The 21,360-nt window shown below is 41.9% G+C and overlaps 1 protein-coding gene across 2 annotated transcripts in view; it reads left to right on the top strand.

The window, feature by feature from the left end:
* Nucleotides 1-21,360, top strand: part of ankrd44 (ankyrin repeat domain 44) — a 35,147-nt gene that overhangs the window by 9,020 nt on the left and 4,767 nt on the right. For both annotated transcript variants that reach the window (XM_063498312.1, XM_063498313.1), the window contains exons 2-27: nucleotides 271-354; nucleotides 1,523-1,601; nucleotides 2,046-2,116; nucleotides 4,076-4,276; nucleotides 4,768-4,855; nucleotides 5,064-5,206; nucleotides 5,938-6,150; nucleotides 7,106-7,184; nucleotides 7,275-7,389; nucleotides 7,480-7,562; nucleotides 10,348-10,411; nucleotides 10,891-10,959; nucleotides 11,136-11,276; nucleotides 12,383-12,448; nucleotides 13,201-13,312; nucleotides 14,163-14,234; nucleotides 14,325-14,526; nucleotides 16,977-17,064; nucleotides 17,162-17,279; nucleotides 17,531-17,753; nucleotides 17,927-18,014; nucleotides 18,128-18,211; nucleotides 18,300-18,445; nucleotides 18,533-18,615; nucleotides 18,785-18,867; nucleotides 19,128-19,219. In XM_063498312.1, the coding sequence (XP_063354382.1) occupies nucleotides 271-354; nucleotides 1,523-1,601; nucleotides 2,046-2,116; nucleotides 4,076-4,276; nucleotides 4,768-4,855; nucleotides 5,064-5,206; nucleotides 5,938-6,150; nucleotides 7,106-7,184; nucleotides 7,275-7,389; nucleotides 7,480-7,562; nucleotides 10,348-10,411; nucleotides 10,891-10,959; nucleotides 11,136-11,276; nucleotides 12,383-12,448; nucleotides 13,201-13,312; nucleotides 14,163-14,234; nucleotides 14,325-14,526; nucleotides 16,977-17,064; nucleotides 17,162-17,279; nucleotides 17,531-17,753; nucleotides 17,927-18,014; nucleotides 18,128-18,211; nucleotides 18,300-18,445; nucleotides 18,533-18,615; nucleotides 18,785-18,867; nucleotides 19,128-19,219 (2,887 nt within the window). The remainder of the gene's footprint in view (nucleotides 1-270; nucleotides 355-1,522; nucleotides 1,602-2,045; nucleotides 2,117-4,075; nucleotides 4,277-4,767; nucleotides 4,856-5,063; nucleotides 5,207-5,937; nucleotides 6,151-7,105; nucleotides 7,185-7,274; nucleotides 7,390-7,479; nucleotides 7,563-10,347; nucleotides 10,412-10,890; nucleotides 10,960-11,135; nucleotides 11,277-12,382; nucleotides 12,449-13,200; nucleotides 13,313-14,162; nucleotides 14,235-14,324; nucleotides 14,527-16,976; nucleotides 17,065-17,161; nucleotides 17,280-17,530; nucleotides 17,754-17,926; nucleotides 18,015-18,127; nucleotides 18,212-18,299; nucleotides 18,446-18,532; nucleotides 18,616-18,784; nucleotides 18,868-19,127; nucleotides 19,220-21,360) is intronic.

Here is a 21,360-nt window from a genome sequence, read left to right as displayed (position 1 = left end):
AGACATAACCTCCACACTGAGCCCTTTTTTATTTTTGTGATGTGTATCTACCAAGAATTTTCCACAGTAGTTTCTCTGTCTCGCAGAGAAACGGGAGATATAAGAAGTAAGGGAAGGCCTGCATTTCTTTTGTGTACAGTCTGCAGTTTTTGTACACGCTGCAGCTTTAAGTACTGCACACATAGGCAGCACTTCATACCGTGGGAAGGATCATAGCCTTTTGTAACGTCCGTAGTGGTCACGTGACTGTTTTCTTTCTCGTCCCCACAGCCTCCTCTCATCCAGGCAATCTTCAGTGGAGATTCTGAAGAGATCCGTATGCTCATTTACAAGTCTGAAGACATCAATGCTCTGGTAAGGTCACACGTACACCAAACAGGCATTGTGTCTCTGTGCATGTGAAACACTCACCTATTCATATTTTCCACAGAGCAGATGGTTTGTATTCACAAATAAACTGTATGCAGGTACTTACCTCACTGGCTGCTGCTGTGAAGTGGAGGAAGAGTGAGCTCTTTTTTTTTTTAGCTCTTGGTTTATACACTTATACACATGACAGATGTGTGTAAGTGACACATGATAAAAAGCTCACCCTGCATGTGCTGAATTTATAAAGAATATCAATCTAACTTAAGTGGTTTCACCATAACTCTGTTCATCCAGGACACAAATATTCACACAAAGCACTTGTGTTCTCTCCATCGTCTGTAAGCGTGCATGTTTTAGTGCAGAAAAAGTTTCCTTTGCCCAAAGTCAGCTTTTAGGGAAATAAAACTGGACTCGATGGCAACCACCTTTTTCTTCGTTCCACCCCCACTTCCTGTTTTAGAATGAGGGAATTAGGGCTCCAAGTTAAGAGTCAGTAAAACCAGAGTTCAGGGTGAGTGTTTATTTACACATCTGCTCATATGGGTATAAATACACAACACATGTCGGGGCTGTCCTCTCTGCTTATGTCAGCCCACTCAGCCAGTGTGATGGGCATTTATTCAATGAGACGCTCTGAGCACGAGGTCACTGATGCTCTACTCATCTGTGACCTCATACCAGCTGCATGAATGGAAATAGCACTGGATTTAAAATACTTATAGATTTGGTTATCAGATCCATCTGTTGGTGGTGCACTGTGTGTTTGGTGAATGTAAAGAGAGGTTTTTGTGTTTACAGGAAAACTCCACAGAGCGCTCTAAATGTTGCTGTGCAGACTGGCTTTGCCTTAGAGAAATGCAGAGCAACTACAAGGATGTACAAAAGAGCCACACATAGACAAAAAACACCCCCAAAGAAACATAAAGACACATATAACTGCCACACAGAGACACAGAAATGACCACAAAGGGGCAACCCCCCCCACGACAACAACCACAGAGACTCGATCAAACAGCCGCAAAGTCATACAAACAGATAACAGAAACCATCACAGAGGGAAAATTGCCAGGAGACGATTAGGACTGTAACTGTGTGACGTGCTCATATGTGGGAGGGTCACTTGTCTCATAATGCACCACTGTTCCTCCATCAGGATGCAGAGAAGCGCACTCCGCTGCATGCAGCAGCCTTCCTGGGCGATGGCGAGATCACCGAACTCCTCATCCTCTCGGGTAAAACACGCCACGTCTTTCTTGCAGATTTCAGCTGTTTTTGTTGTTGTTTTTTATTGAATGAATGTAGATGTAGAACATTGACATTTAAAGCATCCCAGATAAAATACAGTTAGCTCATGTCCAATTTAAAAACAAACAAACAAACAAACAAACAAACAAACAAACAAACCCCTACATTGTTTTGATAATATTAAATTGCCTAAAACTTTACGTAGCCCGGCCACTAACGTCCTGACTGTCACAGAAGATTGTGGACGGCCTCAATATGCTTCAGCATTTTCTGGTGAAAGCAATTACCATATGGATGCATCTAAGGCTCATGTTAGTTGATGGAAGTGGAAGGCTTGTGTTTCCTGGAGCTGTGAGGAAATTTCCAGAGTGCTTTGTAAACGTGAAGTTACATCTTTTCCGTGTTTGCCATGCTGTGTTTCTGCTCTGCAGGGGCACGTGTCAACGCCAAAGATAACATGTGGCTGACCCCTCTCCATCGCGCTGTTGCATCTCGGAGTGAGGTGAAAACACACACACACACACGGGCAGTGCAGTCAGGAAACCTTGGTGTGTTTACATGAAAGCAGACAGATGACTTTTCTTTTTAGGTCTCAACCAGAACTCACACTGTTCTCCAACTTAAGGAATCTGGGTTACAACAGTTCATTGGCTGCATAACTCCCAGTATCCATACTGGTAATTCATCATAGCAGGACTAGCTGAAGGCTGCACTGGCTGTGTGCCCATTTATAGACATTCAGGTTGTACTTATTATCAGTGTGATGGCAAATTCTCGTTTAGTTTTTGTGTTTAAAATGTTTATATTAGCCAAGTTTATGATACCAAGTATCTTGGGTTTGTATGTACACGGTAAGAGTGCTTAGAGTCTTAGCAAGCTCTAGCTTATTAGACTGTATGTATGTATGTGGCAGATTAACTTTATTTTCAAATTCTGATCATTGTCTTTACATTTAAGTGCAAGATATTCCAACTGTTCAGAAGTCTTGATCCACCCCTCATTTCTTTGCCAGGGAAATTGGGAAGTTGAAACATGACCAAACAACCAGGGAAATATAGTTTGCAAGGAAAAAGCAGAATTTGTACAATTCTTACAAGGCTGACAGTCAATGTCTGGAATGAACATCTTTATTCGCCAACATAGCCTGAGCTCTATTTGGCAAGCTTCTGGGGTTGGCTGTAGCTCAGGTGGTAGAGCAGGTCACCTACTAAAAGGAAGGTTGGTGGTTCGATCCCAGTCTGCTCCAGTCTGCATGCCAAATATCCCTGAGCAAGATGCTAACTCCGTGTTGCTCTCCGATGCATCCATCGGAGTATGAATGCATATGAATGTTAGATAGTAAGCACAGGAATGACAAACTCGAGGGCCGGTATCCTGAAACGTTTCCATGTGTCCCTGCTGCAACACACCTGACACCTAACCCTACTCAAGTATATTAAAATAAAAGTGCAAGTTTTAAAGAAAAAATGTACTTCTAAAAGTACTTTTATTGCACCTTATTCATTCACTCAGGAGCTGCTGTAACATGAATCAAATGGCTGAATTGTCACCTGCAGTCCAGTTCTATAGAGACTTTCTAATGACCACCTAATATTATTAAGCTGTGTTGCAGCAGGGACACATGGAAAAGTTACAGGACGCCGGCCCTCGAGGAGTTCGACACCAAAAGTACTCGAGTGAATGTACAAGTTGTGTAAAGTGCTTTGAGTACTCAGAGTAGAAAAGCGCTATGTAAGAATCAGTCCATTTATCATGTACTTTCTTCTAATTCGATTAACTAGTCCAAGTCTGGTTCCCTGAAAGCAAAATATAAGGAAATAAGTTGTGGCTCAAGACTTTTGCACAGCTGTATATACAGAAAATATGTTGCTCAGTTAATGTTAAACAGTCCTGGGACGTGTTACAGGTTTAACTGTGTTCTCACTGATGTGCTGATTACTGAGAATAAATACTGTTATAGGAAAAACAGCATGAAGTATGAGGAAATCCTTAAACGAGGTGAATATACTAAAAAGATTAGAATAAATAATATCTGATAATTTTAATATTAATTTTAACATTAGTAAGGCTAATTGTAAAATCATTGATGCCTATGCGGAGCTTCATGTGACATTTCAGTGGGAGTGTCTTCCGTTAAATAACCTAAACTCACATCGTTACAAGAAAACTCTTTATTTATTTGTTTCAAAACCACTTTAAAAAAATTCCTCCCATTTCAAAGATTAGCACCACTTAGATAGCGCTAGCTAAAGAAAAGAGCTGAAGTAAAAACTGTCTCAGTACATTAGTCAGGAGGGGATTTACAAAGAGGAAGCTTACCCCGCTTTAATGGCATTACTCTCATTAGTTAAATAATGCTCTGAGATATCAGTTGACTGATCAGTTTATCTGCAGGCTTGGACTGCATTTATTCAGGTGTCACATGATTCAGGTATGTGCAAAATTCCAAATTCTTCCTCAGGAGGCTGTTCGAGTCTTGATCCGCCACTCTGCTGACGTGAACGCGCGGGACAAGAACTGGCAGACGCCGCTGCATGTTGCTGCAGCGAATAACGCGCTGCGATGTGCTGAGATCATCATCCCACTGCTGAGCAGCGTCAACGTGTCAGATCGTGGCGGACGCACTGCCCTCCACCACGCTGCCCTCAACGGCCACACTGAGGTAAAGCAGCCTGGAGCCGTCTTTTTAAGTACTGGAAGTAAATGATCAGCACATTAGCTGCAGAGTGGGGCCGCATTTGGTTGCACTTCACACTGCAGTTCACAAATAAACAGGCTGTGACGTAACCGTCCTTTGTGCTGTTCTGGTTGAATAGCTTGGTTGAAGGAAACAGGTGGGCGAGTGCAGCTGTGTCACTGGGATTATTAAGTGGGCTGTGCATTTTGAAGCACTCCTCATCTTAGACAGAATCATTCACCAGCGTGCCAGATCTAAAATTAACAATGAGAGGCGGCAGATTTGTGGAGCGGAGCTGAATGGACGGTGCCTTCATTTCTGCTCGATAGGCCCTCCGGTGTGTTTATGCAGCGACTGGGCCGAGAGATGAGATGGATTTACAATACTGTTATAAAAAGACCCGCCCGGTCACACATCCTGTTGCGCGCACCTCCCTCTAATATTTCCTTCTCATGTCCTCTCTGTTTATTTGTTAGATGGTAAACCTTCTCCTCACTAAAGGAGCCAACATCAATGCCTTCGATAAAAAGGATGGCCGAGCTCTGCACTGGGCAGCTTTCATGGGTAAGAGACAGAAGTGAAGGTTGTTAAGCACATGTCACAGAGATAAAGGAAATGGAAAACCAGTCCAAACATAACAAAAACCTACCAACAAAAACATAACAACAACCTCTAAGGTCTACAAAGACATCAGCGGTTCATCAGAGCAGTGCTTCGGTGAAAAGGACAACCAATCAGCTGAGTGTCAGTGTTTCTTATAATCCCCCTTTAGGTCACTTGGATGTGGTGTGCCTGCTGGTAAGCAAAGGTGCAGAGATCAGCTGCAAAGACAAACGAGGATACACTCCGCTTCACACGGCAGCCTCCAGTGGACAGATTGCCGTCGTCAAACACCTGCTCAACCTGTCTGTTGAGGTCAGGACACGCCCACACACGCTTTTGTCCCTAATTTTCAAACAGTCCACATTGCAAACAAAAATACATTCAGAAGTTTACTTTCACTTCGAGTGCTTCGAGTGATCCCTCACAGTAGAGAGGATGTTGTGGAGAGGAGTAGTTAGATCTCACTCCAGCTTTTCAAAATGCCATCACTGTACCTCTGCTGTTTCAATGTGAAAACTACCACTAACTAAATAAAAGAGAAAAAAAGGATACATAGAGTCAGATTTTACTTGAATCTAAAAAGAAATGCCGAAAACATTCCTTCTGCGTGTCACTCATACGCCTCATTGTTTACTTCAGAATACCCTACAAACAGAGATAGACAGACAGTCCCTTCTTGAGTGAACAGACCAATCCTAACATGACCAGCATTCATTGCCTCGTTCACACGTTAGAGCCAACTCATTCTTATATACCTCAGAAATCTGCTGCTGACCTCAGTAAGCAAATCATTTAGCTCACTTCTTTTAGCTAGCATATAGCATAAGCATACAGTCTATTACTTTTATCTAAACAAACTATTATCTAACCCAAATATACCCTAAATATTTTTTACTAGCTTTATTGCTTTTTAATGGATTTATAACTGATTTGACACGTACTAGTCAAGCTGATTGTGCCGTTTTCCCTTTGCACCTTCAAAGAGACGCCCTGTCTTTCATGTTTACCTAGTCGTGATATGTTTCTGTTTTCTCTGACCACAGATAGATGAGCCCAATGCATTTGGAAACACGCCTCTCCACGTGGCCTGTTTCAATGGTCAGGACGCTGTTGTCAGTGAGCTGATCGATTATGGGGCCAATGTCAGCCAGGCCAACAACAAAGGCTTCACCCCGCTGCACTTTGCTGCTGCCTCCACACACGGAGCGCTCTGCCTGGAGTTCCTGGTCAACAATGGGGCCGATGTCAATGTACAGGTACAGAGAAATATAGTTACTGGCAAGACTGGAGCCCAGCTATTATTGTATATCGAGGGTAATGGTGATGTTTCTTTTTATTTTTATGGAATAAAAAAATATAGACTTAAGTTTAGACACATTAAGAGGTGTTTTAGTATTCTTTGGTAAACGAGTGCTGCTGCAATTGAACCTGAAGTTTCTGTGTCAACAGTTCGAGTAGTTCAGTTCAGTTCAATTTCATTTTATTTATACAGTGCCAAATCACAACGACAGTCGCCTCGAGGTGCTTTATATTGTAAGGTAGACCCTACAATAATAGATACAGAGAAAAACCCAACAATCATATGGCCCCCTATGAGCAAGCACTTTGGCGACAGTGGGAAGGAAAAACTCCCTTTTAACAGGAAGAAACCTCCGGCAGAACCAGGCTCAGGGAGGGGCGGGGCCATCTGCTCCGACCGGTTGGGGTGAGAGAAGGAAGACAGGATAAAGACATGCTGTGGACATGCTAGTTGGTGCAACATGCTAAATGCTAAAGCTAAAAACTTTTTTAGTCATTATTTTGGGCTTTCTTGAAAATGATTTTAAAGTGTTGAAATAAATGAACAGTGGCTATTTGCTGTTTAATTAAATTTTACAAAGTAAAGCAGAGACAGGAGAAACACCCTTCAGTTATCTTATGAGTGCTGATGTTGCATAATTTGTCCACCAAAGGCAACAGGGAAGTTGCAGAATGTTAAATGATAAATATTACCAGGATTCTAGAATGTTGAATGACAGGATTACTGAATGTAAAAATATTCTAGAAAATACTGAATGTGACCCAAAGAACACCGTCCCCAGAGTCGAGCACAGAAGTGGCAACATTATGCTTCCGGGGGGGGGGTTTCTGCTAAGGGTGCTCATTAAAAAACACTGAAGTCTGAAGTCCGTGTTTCATTCTAAACCTTTTTTTCTTCTCTATCCACGTTAGAGTCGGGATGGAAAGAGTCCTCTCCACATGACTGCGGTTCACGGACGGTTCACTCGCTCCCAGACCCTCATCCAGAACGGTGAGACTTCTTTATGCTTGTGTTTGTCTCACGGTGTCTTAAAGCTGCCTTAACTCCACAGTGTCATTATTTGTTCGTGTTTTGTTTCAGGCGGAGAGATCGACAGTGTGGACAAGGATGGCAACACTCCCCTTCACATTGCTGCTCGCTATGGCCACGAGCTCCTCATCAACACGCTTATCACCAGCGGAGCCGACTGCACCAGGTTTGTTTGTTTATTTGTTGACTTGTTGAGAATTTCATTGATTACAATGATGTGTTATGCAAATAAAGAGACCCCTGTCTTTCTCCAAAGGCGTGGAGTCCACGGGATGTTTCCTCTTCACCTGGCTGCCTTGAATGCGCACTCTGACTGCTGCCGGAAGCTACTGTCGTCAGGTAGCTAACTGGGAAATGGTGCATGATGGATTTAGTTAAAGGGGACCCACTTAGCTTTGCCTTATTTTCTGCCCTGTAGTGATATAGTTTCAAAGTTAGTCAAAGCTTGAAATAAGGTAAATGTTTATAAATGCGAAAAGTCAGTAGAAGTTCAAATTGATACCATAAGTGTGTCTAATAATAATCTCGGACGAATTTGACCTCGACCTCAAGGTCAGAGGTCATGTTTTCTGAACATTTTCTGAATGCAATAACACAAGAAGGAAGTCAGCTAGTATTCTGAAATTGATACCTGAGTGGTGGCCTTGTGATTGCCAGTATTTTCTAAGATTAGTAACAAAATTTGCTGATTTAAAAATTCAATATTCTGATATATCGTCCTATGATGTTTCTCGTCTTATTGAGAAAAAGATCTCTCTAATATTTGTCTGCCTGACCTGATACGATCAGCTTGCTGTTGTGTTTGTGGGACTTCAAACAGGTGTTGGCAACATGTGGCACATCCTCTGGTGGACAAACTATCCAACTTCAACACTCATAACCTTGCTGAAGGATGTTTCTCCCAACTCTTATTTATTAAAAAAAATAAATACAGACACTGATAGATTGGCATATAGCTAACATCAGCTGATACATTGGTTAGTCTTTAGCCTGCACTACATGGTCCTTTTTTTCCTGCTGTCACAGGAAGCATTCTTTACCATGTACTCGTCAGCTACATCACAGCGTGTCCACAGAGAACAGGAAGTCGAGTTCACAAGCACAGAGTGTAGCCACTCAGCAAGCACCTACAGAGTGGAGGAGGGTGAACTGGTTGTTTCTAGAAAAAAATAATAACTAGCTAGCAACAGCTGATGAAAAATGCATGAACGGATGCTATTTTCATTAACAGCATTTTGAGTCAATCAAACACAAACAGTGTTTTATTTGCTTTTGTCTAAAAAAGTGCAATTATTTGCTATTGTTTGTTGTTCCAAGAACGCTGAATCAGCATTTCTACGTATGTGCACGTTGCCCTCAGTGTGCTGACTGAGGACTTCTGTTGTCTTAATTTCATCTTGGAGTGTAACTTCAGTGAGCGTTGAGTCCAGCTGTTGTTCTGCACAGGCACATGTTCAGCTCCGGCCAAATTCAGGTCATGCTCCTGAAAAGACAAGGCCTCAGTCTCATTACTCATTTTCCCTCCGGACACAGTGCATCCCTGTGAATTCTCCTCTATCAGCAGTTATCTTGTTTACATCAGAAAGTTTCCGTGTTGCTTAGGGCTGTAAAATAATTTTCTTCTTATATCATCTGTTAAACTTTTTTTTCTGAAAACAGACGAAGAAACTTTGCATTAAACAAAAGTTGGGAAAAGACCCGACTTCTTCGTGCTTCCAGATAACTTGATGATTTAACAAGGCACCAGCGCTTGTGTGTGGATGAAACTGGGCTCCTCACACGGCTCTGCTGAGCTGCTGAAGCGAACAACAAAGAAGTCATTTACATGTGTTTGTGTGTTGTGCAGCTGCAGTACTGGGTTCGGTCAGGAGTGCTGTGTTTGCTGCACCCACAGCTAAATCTTGGATTTCAAAATCTTTCATACCGTGGATCTCAAGAGTGATTTCCTGTCAGCTATGCAATTGTAGGTCTAACTTTGATAATCATGTGGATATATAATCAAATTGTGAAAGAAAGCGTACACGTGTACGTGCAGCCTGTGCCAATCTGAGCCTGGACTCGGTAAGACTTATAATTCAGTGCTATAGAAACAGCCCGTTACAAGTTTCAAATATTCTTTAAAGACTTTTTTGTTCATTTCCACAATTTTTTTAAAATTATGACTTTGCATGGCTTGTTTTGTCTAAAGAATAACATTAAAATGAGCAGTTCGGAGGAGAAACTGAAAATGATCATATTTCAGAAGCTAAACTGAGTAAATGTTTCAGGACGGGAAGAAATGTGCACGACTTTAGCACGAGTCCACCAGTTTTAGAGAAAATGCCTTCTTGGAAATACGTCCAAAAATTTACCAGTAATGTCTAACGAGGTTACTCCAAAAAACGTAGTTGTGAGCAGCTTCATGGTGGACGCCATCTTTGCTGGATGACTTTGGTGTTTTCATGGTGCCGTGGTGACTTTAGCACGGGGTGGTGTGCCAAAAGAAATCCCAGTTCCTACATGAAACTACTAAGTAATCACAATGTTTCAAAAAAGAAATGACTGTTGAGTTTTGTTCAGTTTTTGTGATGCTTCCTTCATTCCATTATATTTAATGCAAAGGCAGAATATGTCTATAGATGAACAATCAGAGTAATCTGCTGGATTATTAGCAGACAAAAGGTGAACCCTATAAATGTAAACGAGCTTTACCTCTAAATAAATGTACGTTTCCTCTGATTAAAACGTCCCATGTAAACATTACAGAACCATAATAATAGATTAATTTGATGACGGCTTTATTTATCTGCGTATCTGTAAAAATCCTAATCATCCTACAGTGTCAAACGTCCATTTAATTCAAGCGGCAAGAGGCTGTCTGAATGTGTCTCTGACCTGAAGATAAGATGTGTGGCTCTCTCTGTGTGTAACCTGTCCTTGTATTTTCCTCTATGTGCATGATCGTCTATTTAACCCTCGTTTCCCCACCTGTCACACTAACCCCTGTCTCCCTCTCCACCTCCTTCTCTTCCTCTCTCTCTGTGATGGCTGCTGCTGTCTTGTCTGGCCTTCCTTCGTTTCCCTGCGCTGCTCCCATCAGGTCGGAGGTTTAGCATAATGTATAACAACTCGGTCCTGTCTGCAGGCTTTCAGATAGACACTCCAGACACGCTGGGAAGGACCTGCCTCCACGCTGCTGCTGCCGGAGGGTGAGTCCATTACTTTCCAGATATGAGAATATAGTCAGTGCAGCAAAAGTCTGAGGAGAAATTGCCAGGTGGAACAAATATGATAAAATTTTCCAGAAATGGAAAATCATTTGTGTTCTGACATCAGCCAGGACATGATAACATTAGCTGCTGTGGTAACGGAATAAAACCAGTGCCTGTGTTAGCCTCGGCATTATGGTCTAAATATGAGAACAAGTCATGGTGTTAATGGCATTAATTTGATTATGTTTTATTTATATAGCGACAAATTAGGTGCTTTCTATTGGAAGTTGAAGACCTTACAACAATCACATGGCCCCCTATGGGCAGGAGCCTCTGCCAGAACCCGGCTCAGCAGTTCAGTGTTATGCTGCATGTTTTTCAGTAACCAAACATTTTCCTTTTGCCTAAGGATCACAAACCCTTCACCTGTAAGCGTCATTTTGAGTAATAACTGCCGTCTCTGTGTGTTTGTGCAGTAATGTGGATTGTGTCAAGTTGCTCCTGAGCAGTGGAGGAGACCACAACAGGAGAGATAAGTGTGGCAGGTACTTCATGTTGCTGTGTGGAGAACAGTTTTCTAAACTGGTTAAGAAACGTCAAAATAAAAAGGAAAGAAAAAAAGCAGATTGGTCTTCAAATTCTTGTGTAAATGTTTCCCTGTGATTGCATTTTGAATTAAGTTACTTTTGTTGTCTTCATTTGAATTTCTCTCACTTCCCAGGACTCCTCTTCACTATGCGGCTGCCAGCCGTCACTATCAGTGTCTGGAGACTCTGTTGGCATGTGGCACTGCCATAAATGCCACAGACCAGTGGGGGCGCTCCGCCCTGCACTATGCTGCTGCCTCAGACCTGGATAGAAGGTGAGCAAGCATTCAAAAACTTTACATAAAGCTGAAGCCACTTCTTTCTTTTTTCTTCTTACATGCTGAACTTGGTCAAGTTGTTGGCATTTTCAGTCCAAAGTTATCTAATTATATTTATATTCATATTGTTTTTTTATTTCAGTTTGATTTTGAGTTTAAGTCTAAAATGCTGTGTTGTAGACAGTTCCTCGGGGGACTGTGTGACTCTCTTGTTGCTTCACTCTGTTTATTAGCTGGTCTGATCGTTGTACTGAGCACACTGTGGCTTTTAAAACAGCAGAATGCTCCTTTGAGAGCCTGAGTTTGCAGCTGGATATACTGCTAAAATAAAGCTTCAGGCGATGATCCTTTTTGCACATTGTATTCACACATTTCTTTAAAGTATTGCATTGACATTAAACCATCTTCACTACATCTGGTTTAAAAGTTAATTTAACATTTAAAGGAGAAGGCCAACTAGTTTAAAATGAGCACTTTGGCTAATACTGTCACGGTAACGCTGAAGAAATAAATGCACCAATACAAGCATTCAAAGACACTGCATGCATTTGTGTAGAAACAGTATACGTCTGGTTACTATATTACAATGATAAATACTGATGCTGATCAGTGTATAAGCAGCATTTCACTGTTGGGTTTCCACAAGGTGGAAGAAGTTATCAGTGCATCTCAGTAGATGTGTTGAGCAGAGTCCTCCACGTTTACCTCAGTCACAAAAATGAGTGGAGACGTTAACAGGTTATCGAGCGCCTGGCTGGGAGCTGAGCTGAGCTCTTCACACCCCCTCCATGGTGCATCACAAATCTGGCTAGCTGTCCTATGTTACCACATAAAGAAACCCGCTGAGCCATACCTACTGTTTCCATGGTAACCAGAGGTGATGCTGTCACTGAGTCATGCATGGTCTGCAGGTTTACGTTCAGTATTAGTTCAGTTAACGTGTTAGCAGTGGCAGGTGATGATGCTTATAGTTAAATAGGCTGTTTTGTTTTTGTTTTGTTAATGCATGTTGTATGTATGTAGTATATTGATACTTAATGTCATCCTATCTCTACGCCCATCTGATTTTTACCCTGATCCTCTGTTTGTCTCCTCCCTCATAGACGTCGTGTTGCTCTGGAGCCAGAGAGTGAAGGCGTTCAGGCAGAAAGGGAGAAGGAGGCAGCACTGTGAGTGGGAACAAAATCTACTGAAATTTGACCAAAGCTATGCACAAATCTACAATACATGCCAAAAACTGAAAGGTAGAACCGTATCTGTCATATTGACCTGTTTAAATGAAATTGAAAACAACAAAAACAACATTTTTGAGACATCTCCAAAAAGCCCCATTCATATTCGGGTGTCATATGTTTGTGAACATTTTGACAGAAGAAAATACTCCTATATGTAGATGATTTAAATGGTTAGCTAAAACTAATAGACTGAATACTTAGATTAAAAAAACTGATTCACTGAAGGTAATGAATAAATGCTTAGCATATAGTAGTATAGAAAATTAATAAATTCTATTACTATGTAGCCAAATGTGATTAGCTTAAAGAAATAAATCTATCAAAAATATATCAAAGTAAATAGTAATGTTAAAAAATGGATCAGGAAATATAACAGGTGATTTTCAAAGTTTTCTCAAAGTTTATTAATGAAAAAAAGAAACAAAAAAGGAAAAAAAAGAAAACAAAATTGGATAAATAAAAAATTAAAGAAGAAATGGAGATACAAGACTATAATAAAACACAAAGTCTATAGCGTACATGTGTGATGTGTGACTGACATTTAGCTCCAGTCAAGACTCACCACTATACATTTAAAACACATAAAACATTTAAAACGGTGTTATCTTGATGTCATAAGCGTGTGTGCTTTAAGCATGTTCTCTGTGGTTCGAGCTGCCTTCTGAAATGACGTGTTTGTGTTGCAGATGTTTGGAGTTCCTGCTTCAGAGCGGTGCTACGGCCTCACTGAAAGACAAACAGGGTTACAGCCCTGTCCACTACGCCGCAGCCTATGGACACAGGCACTGTCTAGAACTGGTCAGTTTACACAAACATGTGACACATAGCACACCTTAGCCCCTTACCCCAGTGTGCCCCAACCAGGGCTATTAATGGGGAAAGAGTAGCATCAGCTAGGGATAGACGGGTGGTCACCGTAGCCTCTGAGAGTCACTGAAATTTTGCTTTATGTTGTCCCCGCTCTCTGCCCCCCTTTCCTAGCTCTCTCAGTCAGTCAAATCTAATAAAAAACAAAGAGCCCCGAAACAAATCTGACATAGTATTAGCTAGCTGACAGTAACAGGTAAGCTAACAGCTAGCTAAGTGTAAGTTAGCTTGTTACAATTTGCCAACAAACTAATTGTCTTTGAAAAAGTAGCAGGCTAAAAACAACAAATTTACTGATTAGTCAGAAGTAGTTTGTTAATATAATTTGCTAAAATAATGTAACAGCTGATTAAAAACAATGGTTTAAATGGTTAGCAAAAGTATAAAAAGGTAATGGTCAGTAATGAAGTCATTTTGATTGGACCCTATTTCTGAACCCTGACTGAATCAAACTGCCTTCACTCTGCACAAACAGGATGTCTCCAGACTAAAGTCCTCACACAGATGCACACACTCCTGTCACATGTTGTTGAAGCCTTACTGAGGAAATGCTTGTACTGTTGGGGAGTGTCTGGAGGGAGTTTCTTTCTCTGCTGGCCTATCACTTTTTCACCACATGCCAGAAATCCGGGTGTTTTAAATTAGAGCATCAAGTCTTTTATGTAACAAACAAACAAAAAAGAGCTCTGAGTAAATCCCTGAAAAACAGAGCTACTTAAATTTGATGAAGCACATGAACAGACTGTGACTGTGTTCACGTTGGTTTTGTTTTGACCTCCAGTTGCTGGACAGAGATGGCGGTCACCAAGACGACTCTGAATCTCCACATGCCAGGAGCCCGCTGCACCTCGCTGTCAGTATTAAACGGATAAAAGGATTTGTAGTAGGTTATCCTATTTTTTTTTTTTAATTTACATTTTTAAACAGTAATTTCTCTCTTCAGGCGTACCATGGCCATGCTCAGGCCCTGGAGGTGCTGCTGCAGGGGGAGAGAGAGGTAGACCAGGGGGACGAGATGGGGAGGACAGCTCTGGCGCTGGCTGCTCTCCGTGGTCACTCTGACTGTGTTCACACCCTCCTCAGCCAGGGAGCATCGCCACGCACTACTGATAAGCAGTATGGACGCACCCCGGTGCACCTTGCAGGTGAGCTTAGAAACATGGAAGCATGCAATTTGGCAATTTGTAGAAAAACAGGAAACAGAAATAAGATAGCTGGTCTGGGAGACTGAATTTTCAAAACAAGAGCAAGGATGTTGTTATTTTGTTCCAAAAGATAAAAAAATAAATCAAAAATATAATTTCTATATGTGAAAAATTGTAGTGAAATCAGCATATGGTCAGTGTATATAACACTTTAATCCCTCTGCCAAAACTTTTTTAAACACTGGTTGATGTGGACTGTGAAACTACAAACAGCTGATTACCAAACCCTGGGATGGTTGTTTATTTAGATGGAAATCCAAGTATAAGATGTGTTATTTATGTGGAAAATCTTTACACTAAACATCAGCATTGGGTCTCTTATGTCTGAAATTGCTTTGGCCTCTTCCTCCAGCCTTATCTCATTACTTCAGAATCATAGGAAACACTTGTTTTTCGTGCACCTCTGGGCAGGATTCTTTAGTGTATCAAAGGTCGTCTTAGTTATTATGTCCTCTTATTCCAGCAATGTGAGCATCATTTGAACATACTTGAGATGCCTAACCTTTGGACTGACTGTAGCTCTCTGTAGCTTCAGATATCTGCAGTCTTAGAATGGAAGAGTCCTTATTGTTCATTTGAAGCACATGTACAGGTCCTTCTCAAAAAATTAGCATATTGTGATAAAGTTCATTATTTTCTGTAATGTACTGATAAACATTAGACTTTCATATATTTTAGATTCATTACACACAACTGAAGTAGTTCAAGCCTTTCATTGTTTTAATATTGATGATTTTGGCATACATAACTCATGAAAACCCAAAATTCCTGTCTCAAAAAATTAGCATATCATGAAAAGGTTCTCTAAACGAGCTATTAACCTAACCATCTGAATCAACGAATTAACTCTAAACACCTGCAAAAGATTCCTGAGGCTTTTAAAAACTCCCAGCCTGGTTCATTACTCAAAACCGCAATCATGGGTAAGACTGCCGACCTGACTGCTGTCCAGAAGGCCATCATTGACACCCTCAAGCAAGAGGGTAAGACACAGAAAGAAATTTCTGAACGAATAGGCTGTTCCCAGAGTGCTGTATCAAGGCACCTCAGTGGGAAGTCTGTGGGAAGGAAAAAGTGTGGCAGAAAACGCTGCACAAAGAGAAGAGGTGACCGGACCCTGAGGAAGATTGTGGAGAGGAACCGATTCCAGACCTTGGGGGACCTGCGGAAGAAGTGGACTGAGTCTGGAGTAGAAACATCCAGAGCCACCGTGTGCAGGAAATGGGCTACAGGTGCCGCATTCCCCAGGTCAAGCCACTCTTGAACCAGAAACAGCGGCAGAAGCGCCTGACCTGGGCTACAGAGAAGCAGCACTGGACTGTTGCTCAGTGGTCCAAAGTACTTTTTTCGGATGAAAGCAATTTTGCATGTCATTCGGAAATCAAGGTGCCAGAGTCTGGAGGAAGACTGGGGAGAGGGAAATGCCAAAATGCCTGAAGTCCAGTGTCAAGTACCCACAGTCAGTGATGGTCTGGGGTGCCATGTCAGCTGCCGGTGTTGGTCCACTGTGTTTTATCAAGGGCAGGGTCAATGCAGCTAGCTATCAGGAGATTTTGGAACACTTCATGCTTCCATCTGCTGAAAAGCTTTATGGAGATGAAGATTTCATTTTTCAGCACGACCTGGCACCTGCTCACAGTGCCAAAACCACTGGTAAATGGTTTACCGACCATGGTATTACTGTGCTCAATTGGCCTGCCAACTCTCCTGACCTGAACCCCATAGAGAATCTGTGGGATATTGTGAAGAGAAAGTTGAGAGACGCAAGACCCAACACTCTGGATGAGCTTAAGGCCGCTATCGAAGCATCCTGGGCCTCCATAACACCTCAGCAGTGCCACAGGCTGATTGCCTCCATGCCACGCCGGATTGAAGCAGTCATTTCTGCAAAAGGATTCCCGACCAAGTATTGAGTGCATAACTGAACATAATTATTTGAAGGTTGACTTTTTTTGTATTAAAAACACTTTTCTTTTATTGGTCGGATGAAATATGCTAATTTTTTGAGACAGGAATTTTGGGTTTTCATGAGTTATGTATGCCAAAATCATCAATATTAAAACAATGAAAGGCTTGAACTACTTCAGTTGTGTGTAATGAATCTAAAATAAATGAAAGTCTAATGTTTATCAGTACATTACAGGAAATAATGAACTTTATCACAATATGCTAATTTTTTGAGAAGGACCTGTATGTGCCGCTCACGAGCCCGGGTTGCCTTTAACTACACTTCAGATGAACTAAATTTAGAGTTTGTTCCCCATGTGGCTGAAAAAAACAGGTGGTTAAATACTTTTTTTTTCTACTGTGGTGACAGAAGTCATCACAACCTTTGTGTCACAGAGCTGATTTGTACGTTTGTGACACCTTTTGTTTCGTTCTCTTTGCAGTGATGAATGGTCATACTACGTGTGTGCGCCTCCTGCTGGATGAATCAGATAATTCAGACCTCGTGGATGTTGCTGACTCTCAGGGACAGTGAGTGACCCTCGCTCCCGCCCCCACACATCCTGTTTGCTTCGTGCGATTTGTCCCTTTCCGTTTTCCCTCTTAAATATGTCGTCCTCCTCTGCAGGACTCCTCTGATGCTCGCGGTGGCCGGAGGTCACGTTGACGCCGTGTCGCTGCTGCTGGAAAGGGAAGCCAATGTCAATGTGGCCGATAACCACGGCCTCACAGCGCTGCACCTCGGGGTGAGAGCGGAACTTGTGTTTGTGTGGATTTAGTGCAGTCTTTATTTATAATTTTATAATTGTGACAAGAAAGAAGCAATAAGTTTTATATTAGGGCCTATTAGACTGATGACTCCCATTAACATTTTTAGGAGGGACCTTCTTGGAAATGTGCTTTATTCATTAGAAGACTTGTAAAAAGAGACAAACGGGAAATGTTCTTTCAGATTTGTATTATAGATTCTTATATAGCTTCTGCTCTGTTGTCCCAGCTGCTGTGTGGTCAGGAGGAGTGCGTCCAGTGTCTGCTGGAGCAGGAGGCTTCGGTTTTGCTCGGCGACTCGCGCGGTCGTACAGCCATCCACTTGGCCGCTGCCCGAGGCCACGCTTCCTGGCTGAGTGAGCTGTTGAGCATCGCCTGCTCTGAGGCGCCATCCTTGCCCCCGCTGAGAGACCACAGCGGATACACACCGCTGCACTGGGCCTGTTATTATGGTTAGTGGCACCTGCAGACACGTTTTTAAATTTTTAAAAAAATGTAAATTCAGTTCAAAACAGACAATCCTTTGTGAGCAGCACTTGGTGATAGTGGGGAGGAAGAACTCCCATTTAACAGGAAGAGACCTCCAGTTAGGAAACTTTTCCCTAAAGTGTGTGTTTGTGTGTAGGTCATGAAGGGTGTGTGGAGGTCCTGCTAGAACAGAAAGGCTGCCGCTGTATTGATGGGAACCCCTTCACCCCTCTGCACTGCGCTGTGTAAGTCACACTGATATCCCGGAGTCGTCTTTTTTGCTACTGGAATAGTGTTTTTCCTTCTTTTCAGAGGCCGATTTCAGTCGCTGAACTCCTGTTTGTGTTTTGTCTTTCAGAACCAATGATCACGAGCCATGTGCATCACTGTTGCTGGAGGCGATGGGTTCAGACATCACTGGCTGCTGCGATGCTAAGAGCAGGTAAGAAGCGAGTGTGGACATGTCACCAGCGCAGCTCCACCCACGCTGCCGAGCACCATTTGTTCTCATTCCATCCTCTCTCTTCCAGGACTCCTCTTCATGCTGCAGCATTTGCCGGTCATGTCGATTGTGTCCAGTTGCTCCTTTCCCACGATGCACCTGTGGATGTCGCAGAACAGTCGGGTCGCACTGCGCTGATGATGGCGGCTCAGAGGGGCAGGGTCGGGGCTCTTGGTACGGAGTTGTTTTACATGTGCTTATGTTCAGAAAATGAGCAGTGATTTTGTTTTTTATACATGCTCTGTATTCTGTCTCGTACAGAGGTGCTGTTGACCAGCGCCAGTGCCAACCTCAGTCTGACTGACAAGGACGGCAACACCGCCCTGCACCTGGCTTGCAGTAATGTACGTGTCTACAAGGGGGCACCACGCTCCAGCATTAGTGTTTGGCCCAGTTTTGTGGGACCTTTGTTTACCTGTTTTACTGAAAGGAAGGCTCACAGATGAGACCTCAGTGCTGTTTACTTATGCAGAACTCTGGAGGACTTTTTAACTTGAGTCCTTCTTCTTCCAGGGGAAGGAAGACTGTGTGTTGCTGATCCTCGAGAAGCTGTCTGACACTGCGCTCATTAATGCCACGAATGCAGCGCTGCAAACGTGAGTGTGAAAATACTTTGGCCATCATGTCTGTACATATAGGAAACACATGTGTCACTGTAAACAAGAGCTTTTGAAATGATGTATGTAAAGATTTAGTCCAGGATCAGTCCAAGTAAAATAAATAAAATTAGTTTTTCAGATACTGTGAACATTTTATTAAAGGAATTTGAAAACCTGTTTCACTAGAGGTGATGTAGTTCAATTAAACAAGAGTACTTGTGTAACCATGAGTTACATTATGTGTAACTTTCTGTCAGTCCTCTGCACCTGGCGGCTCGTAGCGGTCTGAAGCAGGTGGTCCAGGAGCTGCTGTCCAGAGGAGCCAACGTTCAGACGGTGGATGAGAACGGTACGGTAAACTCAGTACTTATCAGGGCCTGACTGCACACCCTGATCTTTGGGCTGCATGAATGTCTTCCTTCTCTCAGCATGGACTCAGCTTGTCTACTGAAAAGCTTTAACGCTGTTTTCCACGTTTGCTGCAGACAAAACAGTTTTAAAAAGGGTTACCACTCGTTGTAGAGTTAGGTGAGTTTTATAGAGTGCAGGAAGGGTTTTCAAGTGAATTTGGGGTTTGTTACATAGCAACAGACAGACAGAGATGGGTATAGAAAGCAGGCCTGTTACTGTTCGAGGTCGGCACAATAACTAGTCCACCCTTATCTAGGAAAACGTAATGATCAAAGTAAATCTTCGATGGAGTGACATTTTTTGGCTTTTATTTGATGGCAGGAAATGAAAGAAGAGCATGAATTGACATAAGATTTAGAAATTGATACTAAAAATCACAGACAAGTTCAAATCTGAGCTCTACGGGAAGGTCAGAGGCCAAGTTTTCTGAAAATCATGTGAATGCGATACGTAGGACTGTGATACCACAGGTGTTTGATACCAGGAGACTGGGGGCCAGTAGTTTTTATATGAAGCTGTGGAAACCCGGATTAAAGCTGTTCATGTGTTTTTTGTTTGCTTTCTTTGTTCTTGACTGATGTTTTTATAGAACACAGGGCTGGATATAGATCCATTTAAACCTGAAAAGTCCATAATCGATTAGCTTAGATCAGCAATACTGGATGAAGTACTTTTGTATATATTCAGTTACTGGAGTTTTAGATTAAGTTGTAACCCCATTTCTTTTCACTACTATGGGCTAAGGATTTGTTTTATCGAGGGTAATTGTAAGAACAAAAACAGCTAAGCTATAAAAACAAAAGATTCATTTTCACTGAATATCATAATACACGCTGTTCGTAGAGCTACACTCTACGAACAGCTTTTAGCTAATGTCAGTGAAAAAAACAGTGTCTCCATACCCTGAATAAATAAAATTGTATTTATATTAGGGCTGTGCGATATGACCAAAATCTCATATCCCGATATAAGACATCTATCGTCCGATAACGATATAAATCACAAAATGTAACATTTTCTGTAAATTCTGTGAATCTCGGGCAGCTCGACTTGCGTGAAGTGTTTCCAGCTGCGCATTGTGTACCTGGAGTCGAGTGTTTTAACCGATACATGAAACTATACATTTTTAGACATAAGTTGTAATGGTCGCCGTTTTCTTTGTATTTATTACACGGCGTGCTGCGGGGAAAAGCCTGTTCTAACGTTTGAGTCTAAGGTTTATTTTTTAGCACCTGACGGCTCTTTTTTGCTTCTCATCCGTAAATACTCTGCATACTCTTTCACGTGATTCAGTTTATTTTGTAAAGTCTCAACAGGATCTTGAGCTTTATTGTGAAAGGTTTATGTGGAAAATAAACAAGCAGTCACGCGATGGTTTTACCGTCGTTGTTGCTAACGACAACACATAAAAACAGTCACTTATCCGTCTGTAGTGTGGTTATATTAAATATAAGAGAAAGAGAGAACTTTAAGAAATTAATATAGCCACTACAGTGACCATCAAAACGATGAAAAAATTTTGCCGTAAACAGTTTATTTTGCAACACCACGAAACAAACGATAGTGTAAAATGAAAGGACAAATGTTTTTACATCGTCATCCGATATATATCGTTATATCGAACAGCCCTAATTTATATGACACCAAATCACGTTTAAAAACTCTTTAATATCAGAGAGAAACCCCAACAATCAGCTGACCCCCTATAAACAAGCACTTTGCAACAGTGGGAAGGAAGAACACTCTTTTAACAGGAAGAAACCTGTGGGAAAACAAGGCTCGGATTAGATTGGTAAAGTTGTAATGAAACTTAAACTTTAAAATATAAAAACACTGAATACAAACCTCCTGTACAGTTCCTTCTGCTCATCCCAATCACCAATCACAGCAGGTGGATGCCCTCTCTGCCAGAGGTTACTTCCTGTTAAAAGGGAGTTTTTCCTCTCCACTGTTGCCAAGTGCTTGTTCATAAGGTTTTGTCTAATTATCGGGGTTTTCTTTCTGTCATGGTGGAGTCTTTACCTCACAATATAAAATGCCTTGAGGTGACTGTTGTGATTTGGTGCTGTATAAATACAA

This window comes from Pelmatolapia mariae, linkage group LG16_19 (assembly GCF_036321145.2).
Source record: "Pelmatolapia mariae isolate MD_Pm_ZW linkage group LG16_19, Pm_UMD_F_2, whole genome shotgun sequence".
Lineage (NCBI taxonomy): Eukaryota > Metazoa > Chordata > Actinopteri > Cichliformes > Cichlidae > Pelmatolapia > Pelmatolapia mariae.
The sequence above is the reverse complement of the archived record's forward strand: the minus strand, read 5'-3'. Positions and strand labels throughout refer to the sequence as shown.